Source organism: Terrapene carolina, unplaced genomic scaffold, assembly GCF_002925995.2.
Source record: "Terrapene carolina triunguis isolate 2854851 unplaced genomic scaffold, T_m_triunguis-2.0 Scaffold84, whole genome shotgun sequence".
Lineage (NCBI taxonomy): Eukaryota > Metazoa > Chordata > Testudines > Emydidae > Terrapene > Terrapene triunguis.
The window spans coordinates 9,100,834-9,112,539 of record NW_020664435.1 but is presented as its reverse complement, the minus strand read 5'-3'; the positions used below and the strand labels follow the sequence as shown (position 1 = coordinate 9,112,539).

General features: G+C 37.9%; 1 protein-coding gene across 2 annotated transcripts in view; it reads right to left on the bottom strand.

The window, feature by feature from the left end:
• Positions 1-1,198: 1,198 nt before the first annotated feature.
• ZNF385D (zinc finger protein 385D) overlaps positions 1,199-11,706 on the bottom strand; it is a 351,705-nt gene continuing 341,197 nt past the window's right edge. For both annotated transcript variants that reach the window (XM_024197375.1, XM_024197374.1), the window contains exons 6-8: positions 10,021-10,199; positions 8,346-8,447; positions 1,199-4,487 (exon numbers count right to left, since the gene is read on the bottom strand). In XM_024197375.1, the coding sequence (XP_024053143.1) occupies positions 4,254-4,487; positions 8,346-8,447; positions 10,021-10,199 (515 nt within the window). In that variant the 3' untranslated portion in view covers positions 1,199-4,253. The remainder of the gene's footprint in view (positions 4,488-8,345; positions 8,448-10,020; positions 10,200-11,706) is intronic.

Genomic DNA, 11,706 nt, shown 5'->3' with positions numbered 1-11,706 from the left:
ATTTCCGAAGGAAACTCAAAAAGAGGTCTACTGTTTGGGGAACAGAAGGCAGAGGAAGAATAAGATATTAACAGGTGGCTTCATCTCTTATGGAATGGCATGCCAAGGTTCTGCAATCCCATTGGTCACTTAAGTGCAACGGACAGGCAAAACCATCAAGGTAGAGAATGACCTTTTATACTGGAGGTCAATATATGAATGAGTGAGAGACAATAAAAATTACACACATGGCTTCTGTGCATTGGCTCTGTGCCTTCAGCATTTGAAAAGACTGTATGTCTTTACAAATGTGCAGCCTGTTTTGTGGTTTTCCCCTTCTAAAATGACAGATTTAATTATTCTAGGTATAGAATGTAGATCAACTGTTTTTAAATAATTAAGATGTATACTTTAAAAATAAATACTCCTTGCCACATCCGTGCCATTGTTCATCTTTTCCAGTTCAGGTGAAGTTTCTGTAAATACACCATTTGCTTACTGGCCTTGCAGAGCCTAAAGTCTATACTAGCCCTCAGGAAAGAAACTAACCTCTTTTCAGAACAATGATGAATCTTCAGACCAAATGTCTGAAGGCACAAATGCCTGGAAAATTATAGGGTTTATCAGAAAAGATAGTTTGTAAAAAAACAAAAAAAAACCCCTCCCATAAATATAACATCAGGACTTCTGGTCAGACCAGAACAATCATTTTTTAAAACTTAGTATGGAATCTGAGAAAACATCATTGAACATATCAGCTTGTCTGAATACATACACAGCCCTTTCCCCAGCAACCATGATTTCATTCTGTCAGCACAATGACTTATTCATATCTTGGGTGAAGCGACGCATTTCCATGGGCTTTAGGCTTCTGTCTAGTCCTGTAGTGTTATTTATATTTAGTTAAAATGAAATAAGAAAAGACATTTTTTCTTTTACTATTCTTGCTGCCATGGGCATATTGACACAAGTGTGTATAATGTTGCTTAAGTATGACAGTTCCAATTCCAAATGCTGTGGTCATGCACATGGATTGGACTCACCATTCACCAAGCAGATTGCTCTGCTAGTAGTTTTCACATTTATTTATTAAAATATTAAGCAAACAGCTGTTTAGCAGAGGAGATTGGATCCCAATGGATGCTGATCTATTCCTGACAAACAGGTGCTTCTCAACAGGTAGGGGGACAGCAAGGCACAGAAAATCCACTATACATTCTAACATTCAGGCTTTATCCTTTATTAGGTAGTGAGTAAGAGACATAAAAACGTTTGAGATTGTTGTGTACAGCTGAAATTTAAAAGAGGCTTGTGTGACCAAAAATTGTTCCATAGAGCACTGTGACAAAAAAGGTCCAAGAAACAGAAAGTGAAGTTGCGAGTGGAAATAGTTGGAATGACACTGTTTATTTCTAGCAAAACTTTTATTAATTCTCCCTTTAGTACTGTGCCTCCATACATGCCACAGGCCACAACATGTTCACAAAGATGGGTCTGTTGATTTTAATGGCATTGTGATAGCGTGGCAGAATGTACAGTATGTGCCCCCCACCAGTAGGCCATGCACAAGACTATAAAATAGGTTAGTGGTTCTCCTACTTTTCCATTCTACATATTATTTCATCTTCCGTCCCAACACTCCAGTCCTCCTCTTGATTCTCAAATGTTTCAATTTGTGGACCAGTAGGAAAGACTCTGCTGACAAATGGTGTCATTGAGCATAGATTGAAAACCACTGTCCTCTTCAATAAGGGATATGCACACATGTTGATGACATCACAGCTACTGCATACAGAACATAGGCTAAATGTTCTAAAGACCCAAGCCAAGATTTTAAAAAGAAGAGATCAAAGTTAGGCTCCTAAAACTATATTTATACACCCAAACAAGAGGACTGACTTGCAAATACTCTGAGTGTCAGGCCCAACGCTTTAGAGATGGGCCCATTTGTAACCTTGTTGGGTGCCGAGCACTTTTTAAAATCATCCCACCTATTTAGGTGCCTGAATATGACGTTAGGAACTTAACTCTTCTCTCCTATTTATGAATATCTTGGGCCAAAGAAATTCATGTAATTAAGTAGTCCTGAAATCACCACAGTATCTAGTTTGTGTCCTATATCTGATTAAGGTGATTACTATCAACCAACTTGATTTCAAGGCACAAACTTTTGCAGATAAACTGGACCAAATCATAGACATGATTAATACAGAGCTTATTTTAATTAATCCTTACAGAGAAATAAACACACCTCTTTGGAATTCTTCGGACACAGCCATCCATGGAACACCTTTTCTTTCTCTCTTTTATTTATTTTTGTAAAAAAAAAAAATTATATGCAGATAAGCTTTAAAAAATGTGTATGGAAGGCCCACTAATAACCTGAAAGTCCAGGGTGCTGCATATTCCCATCTTGTACATCTCCCAAACTGCTAATGTTAACCCCAAGCACTTTTAGGTAGCGACCACATGGCCATTATTTTATATTAAAAGCATTGTTATAAAATCTTTTAAACCATCCCCCCCCCACACACACACCTGAACTTAAATTATGGTTTCAATTTTTTTCTTTGTCTTAAAAGTACGGTAGGCTTTTCACTGAGCTACACATCGGAGTGGCTGAATCAGACTCAGCAGCCCACTCCATAATCTTAATAGATATTTTTCAGATCCCTATGGGGAAAAGCAGGTAGCACGTTTCAGAGATTCAAGACATGCCACATTTTTTCTCTGCTCTTTGTTACTATTTAATGATCCACATATGAAACTGAATGGTTATATAATTACTTTATATAGTAGATTTTTCTGTTTATAAGTTATTTTTCTTACTCTAACATATATACAATATATCTATATATACCCCTGATGAATCCTATTTTATAGGGACACGATCAACCCCTTTAAGCCTCATAGTGAATATATAAGGCTTTAAAACCTTGCAAAGAAGCAAAGATCAGCTACAGAATGTAGGGTCCATTAGGATCCTAAAGGTGGTATTTGCTCCAAACCCACGATGTGCAATTATCTCATAATATGTATACTGTGTGTTGCTGCTTAGATTATATATGTATATATATATATATATTTTATATCACATCAGTAGGAAATAAAATCATAGAACATATTCATTTCTATTACCATACCTATAACAAACCAGTTTTGACCTCTACTTAATACAGACAGTCCCATTGGTATGATATAAAAAGAATATGTCCTAATCTTGGGGTGAAATCCTGGCTCCTCTGAAGTCAATGGCAAATCTCCTGTTGTCATCAATGGGGCCAGTTTTTCACAGTTGGTTTTCATTTGCTAGGTATGACCATGAGTAACCCACTCTTGACATCACTTTGTTCTACCACTAATGAAGTTATACTTCTCTGTGACTCATAAAAACAGAATATTTTTGCTGTCCACCTTTATGCCTTTCATGTTAGTTCCATCCTGTAAGTATTAGCTCTTTGGGATATATACACTGTACACATATTTTTCATTTAGATAGAAATGTGCCTATTTAGTGTACAGCATATGGAATTTTTGCACTAAATGTTCTTTATCTCTTATTTTGTCTTAACCATAGATCTACTGTATGTCGCTGTACTTTAACTTTTTCTATTAGCTGAGGAAAAGAAAGTTTTCTAACTAGGAACACCACATTATCATTGTCATTTTGCCTATTTAACAAAGTGAGATAATTTGTTCATTTTACCTTTTGCAACTCAGTTATAAACCTAGTGGCATAGATAGAGACACAATACTATTGTTGTACAAGACATCTATTGTAGCTACTTTTGTTCAGAAAAATACCCAGTAACTGCTGATTTGGCAGGAGGATCAGTAAGGGTACTACTATTCACAGTGTTTCTTTTTTCTTCTTCTTTTAATCTACAGAATAAAGTATTTTATATACATTGGAACCAGTTAATGCCCTTTAGACAAATTTGTAAGTTGTTTCATAAAGCAGGAAAGACATTTCAGGGAAATATGTGCCAAAAAGCACAGTCAAAAAGGCTTCGCAAGTTCTGTATATCACTGTGAGTCAATGCTGGAGATCGCTTCTAAAACGGTCAATATTCAAGAGGAATGCTCTCATTTGGAGAAAATACTGCCCCTTCCCTCTTTTAGAATTTGATCAATTCTCTATCAAAAGTCCTGGCTCTTCATATATACTTTAAACTATAAATAAACACTGCATAGTTCCATGTTCTTGATTTGCTTCTTTTTGTTTGTTTTTGTTTTGAAAAATTATTGCAGTACAATTGATTCCTGTTTGGAGTTCAGTAAGGAGCAAACAGCACAGGAGTATGGGTGGTCCGTATAGGCCCAGGAGCTGGTCGTAGGAGTGCTGGAGGAAGTGCTGTAGTCTGGAATAGGGTAGCTGCTGGGGCTGATCGAAGACTGAAAGGGGAATTCACAGCCACAGCAGCAGCTGCTGCTGCAGCTGCTAGTGGGTTTGGTAAGATTCGTGGAGCCATTGGCTTTGGAGGTTCCTTTGAAAATACTAATTTTACCTGTGAGGAAAAGAAAAAAACAAACAGAGAAAGCAGAATTTGTTCATATTAGCCACGTGACAGGTTACTCTTCTTAGATTATATATGAAAAATATAGACAGAGAGGAGTGGTATTAGTTTCTGGCACTAAAAGTGAGCTGCATCTGTGTAACAAAAGAGCTGCTAGATCACACACTCCAATTAGGAAGGAGTACGTCCATGTTGTTTTGGTAGAGGCTACTGAAACCCAATATTATTTTGGTTTTGGTTTCACATCTTAATGTGGAAACCTATAATTTGATACGTAATTTCAAATCAACATTTTAGTGAGTCCTGACAGGGGCTGAGCAAACTCAACTTGCACAAAATTTAAGGGGAGTTGCAGTTGCCCTGGAAAAATTGAATAAGAAAGAACTGACAATCAGTGAGGAAGCAGCCATCTGGATAGTCTGATGTTGCAGACTAGAACTTAGTGAAAACACATCCCATTTGAATGCATTACAAAGCAGGTACTTTCTTTACTGTTGCTAGGTACATTCTATTAAAAAAAAAATATAATCAGTGAACCACTGTTTATTAGCACCTGTCCCTGAAAAATATAAACAAATTTTACCTAACAACAGCTATGAATGTCTCCTGATTTGTCATGCATTCAAATGGGAGATGCATTCCCTGTTCCCTATTCTACATCATCTGACTGGATCTCCTGCTGGGAGGAATCAGTAAAATAGCATTTCTCAGTGAGATGCTGTTCTCAGTTATGGAGACAATGAAAAGTGGCAGGTATCTTAAAAACTTGGTTTTGAAAATTCATTTTTGATGTACATCTTTATGCGATCACTATTTAGTGAGCCTTGATGTAGTATTGTAGCTAAGCACTGCAGCTTTTTCTTTAACCAGCTTTTAAAGTATCAGCACCATGCAACTCTCCATTTACATCTTTCAAACACACACAATGTGTACAAAATGCTTATCTATATCTGAGTATAATTAAAAATACACTTTGGGGTAGATCTCATTTTAGTGTATTAGCACTGATGTTTGATACGTGCATAAACTATCCCAATATGAGAGACTACAACCTGAGATGAGAATATGGGCCACCTCCAAAGCCAGTGGAAGACTCCTGTTGACTTCAGTCGACTTTGGATCAGGCCTTGTGTCCCTGGGCTGCAACTCTCTCTCTCAGTAAGTTGTACATCACGGAATAAATATGGACATTTCTCACTTGTTGGATAGGGCCAATTTCACCCCAGCCAATAGACTGTGTGTGTGTGTGTGTGTGTGCGTGTGTGTGTTCAAATAACACCACACTGTCCCAGCTTGGCCCCTTGGACTCAGGAGGATAGTCCCATAAATCTACAGTGAATTTCACCTGTGCAGTCCATCAACGTTATCCACCATCCAAAAGTTCAGTTTTTATCTACCAGCTATCAGCTCACAGGTCTTGGATCTGCTGCCCAACTTGCTGACTTCAAGTTTGCTGAAGAATTTTGGGGGAAATTTTCAAAGGCACAAAGGGAAGTTAGGCACCTAACCCCATTGAGATGTTTGGGGTGTTGGACACTTAACTCCCCCCTTGTGTCTATGAAAATCTACCCCCAGGTCTTCGTCTTGGTCATTGAAACACCCAATGTCACACCCTTTAGCAGGTCTTGGTGCAAACTCTCTACTTCCCTTTCTATGATTTTATTTTTCCTCATTTTCTATTTATATTTAAATAGGGTTTTTTAAAAATCTTTATTTAGAATAAATTCATCAGAAAAATCATGTTGCTATGGGAGCTTTTTTATTATATAATAAAATGGATTTGAAAAGCGAGAAAATGAATCACAACAACTTGGAATTTTTGTCATGTTAGCTTTTTATGTGCAGGACCCATCAGTTTGGAGAGGGACAGAGAGAGTCCCAATGTAGTCTGGCACTGCCTAACTGTGAGACCTATTAAACTGTTTAATAGTATCTCAAGGGAAGTGGTGAAGCCCCTTTGTATGAGACATTTAAATCTACACTGGGCAAGCATTAGAAAAATATACATTAGAGAACAATACTACATTGGTAGAATGTTGAACAAGATGAGTTACAGAACTGTAATAGGTCTTTCCCCATCTCTAAATTCTATGATCCTATGAATGTAGCAAAGCTGTTAGTGACTCTGGTGTATTTCTGCCACTGGGAAAAGAGGAAAAAATCCCCTTAGGATACTGTTGATGTAGAAGGTGCAGCATGGTGCTCTGATTCTTTGAAAAGTTTAAGAGCTAGTATTCTATTGAAACTATATAGGCTTTCAATTCATTTGTTGAAGTGCTCATGGTTCTATTTCCAAGAGAGATTAAATAACAGTAATGCTTAGTGCATACAGTATATAGCACTATACATTTTCAAAGTGCTCTACAAATACTAATTAACATACAGGGCATCCCTGTGAAATAGCTAAGTATTATTGGTCCCATTTTACAGGTGCGTAAACTGAAGCAGAGCAACTAAATGACTCGAAAAACTAAAATGTTGAGAAAAGAAAGTTAATCAGCTTTAGAACTTACCAAAAACATTTATAATCAAAGGAAGATCAGTGTATTTTTGGCTTTTTGTCTATTCTGCTTGAATTCCAAATAACAGCATTGTCCATGTTATTTTGCAGAAGGAAAACAAAACAAAAACAGCCCACCACCCCTCAAAAAAAAACCCCTATTTTAACCTTATCCCGAGTAAGTTATAGCACTTCTGCTTCTCTGCTAACTTGTGCTTGTTTACTACTACCTCATCCTCCCACCACAGTTCATTTGCGATTTACATCCAGCTATTGACTCCTGTCTGGCATATAGATTGTGAGCTCTTGGGGTGGGATTGTGTTCTTTGTTACTCATCTGTAGAGCACCTAGCACAACAGAGTCCTGATCCTTGTACACTGCAGCTCACGAACAAGTGGCTGGTATGAACAGCACCAGGGATTTGTTAAGAGCCTCCATCAAATACTAGAATAATGAATCTCAGTGAAAAATTGTATTGCATTAGCAATGCTATATGAAGAATTCCCAGGTAGATCATCTGATAGATGGATGCTATGTTACACTCCACTATCCCACCAGGGAGCTAGAGTATTTATTACTAATGCAAGACACTAGGAGGGTTTTATTAAATGCAAATATACATTATTTTTCCTTTGGCCCAAGTCTTTGAAGTTAACAAGATCTGGGCCTGAAATAGTTTCTCCCATGGGAGGGGAATGTGACCAGCCCTGGCTTGAAATTGCACAAGATAAAACGATAGATTTTTGACTATGTTTAATTTTATCTAGGTAATTTTAATAAATACAAAATTAGAATAAAATAAAATAAAATAAAAATGTTGTGTGTTTTATGGTGGATCCTTCCCAGCAATCTGACATTAACCTCTTGGGCATTCACTGTGGAAGGTGCAGGTAGGATCTTTACAGCCCTTATCATTCTGGGGAACTATCTTTCTACCCCTTTGGATCGTCTTTCTTTCTAATGACCTTTATAATGGAACCCTGTTCTGAGATCATCTACAGTACCACTCCAAAAAGGGTGCTTATGGGGCTTAGTCCAATGTCCATTGAAGTTAATAGAAAGACTCCAATTGTCTTCAGTTGTACAGTGAGCTATCACTTCCTACTTCCCACTTCCATCAATTACTGAGAACTGACATTCCTCACTTCTAGGATGCATTTGAGCTGCCTCAAGGGATGTAAGCAACAGATATAGGAATGTGATCAAACCTAGATTCTGTGCTATATCCCGCAGCATGCACACACTCTGGAACCCACTCTGTCATTCAACTTTTGCACATTTTTCCCAGTGATGTTTTCTGAAAATCCTTCTCGGTAGGACATCATGGAAGAGAAAATCATTTGCTTACCCCAAGCGGATGTGCTCCCTTTTGGAGTTTGTTGTAAGGACTATATTTAGGTTTAGGGGGTTTCCCAGCAGCTCGATCTTTGTGCCTTCTACTACTTATGTGCTGTTAAAAAAGGGATATTACAAAAATTACCTTCTTTCAATCAGTATCACATTATTAATAGTTCACTTCAACTCCTGCCTTTCAACAGGCATACTCCAGTCCTGAAGACTATTGCTCTCCACAATAGTATTAATTTGACTAATTAAAATAAAATAAAGCAATAATTAATAACCATTTAGATGTATTTCAACTTGAAGGAGCTTTTAGTGCTTCATGTATTTGGGCGACATTTTCCAAAATGCTCAGCCATGGTCTTACTCTGCTCTGATTGAAGTCAAATGGGAGTTTTAGCAGGCTGACTTCATGGGAGCAAAGTTAGGCCTTTTTGAAAAATCGCACCTTAAAGCATCTGTGAAATGCAGCCAACTGCTGCACAGCAGAGCAGGGGCGGCTTCAGGCACCAAGCGCGTGCCTGGGGCGGCAAGCCGCGGGGGGCGGCCTGCCGGTTGCCGTGAGGGCGACAGTCGGGCTTCCTTCGGCGGCATGCCTGCGGGAGGTCCGCCGGTCCCGCGGCTTCAGCGGCAATTCGGCGGCCACGGGACCATTGGACCTCCCGCAGGCGCGCCGCCGACAGCCGCCTCATTGCTGTGCTAGGGACGGCAAAATACATAGAGCCGCCCCTGCAGCAGAGATGGGAGAACCCAGGAGCATCCCCTACCGAAAAACGAAGTGCCATGAGACTTTTAATGTCCATGTAGGACAGACAGGAGCTTTCAATATTTCACCTGAAAGACTGCCACACAGAATGCTGAGTGGCAGTAAATTAAAAATAAAACCATATCAATGCAGAGCCTATACATAAAAACTATTAGAATATACTGTAATTTCCTGTACAGATTTTATGGTGCATTAGATGCTAAGAATTGTTTTTTTCTATATATATTTTTTTTCTGAAAAGAGTTATAGCAAGTAAGATAAACAAGGAAAGGAATCTTTTTTTCCCCCTGAAAGTGTAAGACAGGTACAAATGTAGTCCATCAGAGTATTTATCTCCATACTTTTCTTAACAAGTTTTCAATTCCAAAAGGCACATAAAGTAACTAAGTGTTTTCCAGAACAATGGCTTTGTTCATCTGAGAGAGAATGATTGACTCTAACTTAGTGTAGTTGCAATTTAGAGGTGAGGCTTATTGGCTGCAGAGGAACACTGATAAAAACAACCCACACTGCTAAGGAGGTTTTTCAACGTTCTATAAAAAGACTCTCTCCACACACACACCTACATCCTCGTGAATATAAATATCACACAGCACACAAAATGATAGGGTTTATTAAGCCATGACAATAATGGTAGTCTAAGGACCCTTGTAACATTGTCGTTTAGAGAAAGATTCTATAACCGTTTAAAAATATATATAATCAGCAGTTTTTGAGGAATTGTACTTTATCTGATGGAAAATCATACCGAAAACAAACACACAGAACACAAGCCCAAGTGCAAAGGGCAAAAGCAGCAAGCTCCATTTAGATGTGAATTCTCATCACACTGACACATGCTAAATGCGCAGGTACTCCACCCTTATGAAAACAAGGCAGAGTCAAGGATTCAGTGTTGTCCAAGCTGTTTAAGTACCTGTTTAAGTTGTGTCTCAGAGTTTACGTGCACATCGCAAATTTCACAGTGAAATGTTTTGTTTTGTAGGCCTGTGTTTCCTTTATTAACAGGTCCCTTGCCTTTGACGCCTGCCCGGGGAAAGGCTTTAATAGTTCCACTTCCATTCCGAGCTTCCAACATCGTTTTGTGCTTAGTCCCTGGAGAGATTCCAAATAGGAAAGAGATATTTTGGGCAAGTTGATTGCATTTTATTATTTCAACTTTTAAATACATATTATCTAATCTATCTATCTATAAAATCTCAGTTTTGCCCAATGTGTTATCTTTGAAACATGTCCACATTGCCTATATCAGTAGGATAATAGAGTAACAATATTTCACATTTAATATATAATTAACCTGGAATTTAATTATTAAATGCACCTATCTAGGCAACAGAACAGGAACAAGCAGCCACCACCAATAAGTAATGGCATGCTCAGGATGTCCTGAGGTGAAGTTAAATAGGTGTGACTTCTTTCATTAACGCCTGCTGCTAATAAGACATGAACTGTAGTTGAAAAGGAAGAGAGATTTAGCTATTAAAGATGTTGTTGCAAGTGATTTGTAAGCTTCTGTGATGAGGATGATAAACAGTACTTTTTAAGTACCAGAAACTTGAATCTGCAATTAAATAATCAGTTCCCAAATCCTGGAGCTTCCAAAAAAATAAATAACTCAGATAGAGCACAAGCTCCAGGCAGAAATCTAAGGCTCTTAAGGGCCTGCGACAGAAACCAAAACGTAGGAGAAATATGGACATTGCTCACATTTGTCACTAACAAAAAAAATAGACAAAAATCAATAATAAAGGGTATGATTGTTATATCTTTACTCATGTTAAATAATACCTTACATAATTGATTTTAATGCAGCCACTCATGGTTTGAGCCACTATTCAATGTGAATAATGGTGTTACAATCTTTATTCAAAATTAATACACACACACATATACTTTAGCAGACTAGTAACCTAAATGTTGAAGATTTTTTGACTTTCTATTGCGATAAACACACAAGGCTGGATCTTGATCTGATGTTGAATTGATATGACTACATTGACTTCAATGGAGCCATACCAAATTAAAGTAGTTAAAGATCTGGCCCATAATATTTAAAACTACTCAAACTTCTTTTCACCATCAGAAACAATAAATTAGCATGTTCTTTTCAGTTTAAATGAACATTGCACCATGCCAAGGTTATCTCTTTTGGATTTCTCACGCTAATACAATAAGGCCTTTAGCCTAATAACCCCATTAGTTATGTTTACCTACTTGCCCACCTGTGACTTCCAAACTAGAATGAAATACACACCTGTCAATACTATACCCCTACAGTGTCATTCTACTTATAGCAAGCTTAAGATCACTCATGAGACGTTAGATAATCTCATCGGTCAACACTGAGTAATCTCTATCACTATGTTATATTTCAGGTTTTAAGTTTAGCTTTCTCTCTCTTCTTCAAGTCTATTCTTTCTGTTCTTGGCTATCTCCTAAGGTCTTATTTTTCCAGCCTTGTCTACATTAGGGAACGTTTTCAAAACTGATCCTAGCAATGTTGGGAGTTCTATTATAGACAAGATGCTGGCTGCTGACACCATAATCCTTAACCCTGCTCACAAGTCGAATCGAAATGGTGTTTAACATGCTACCAACAGAT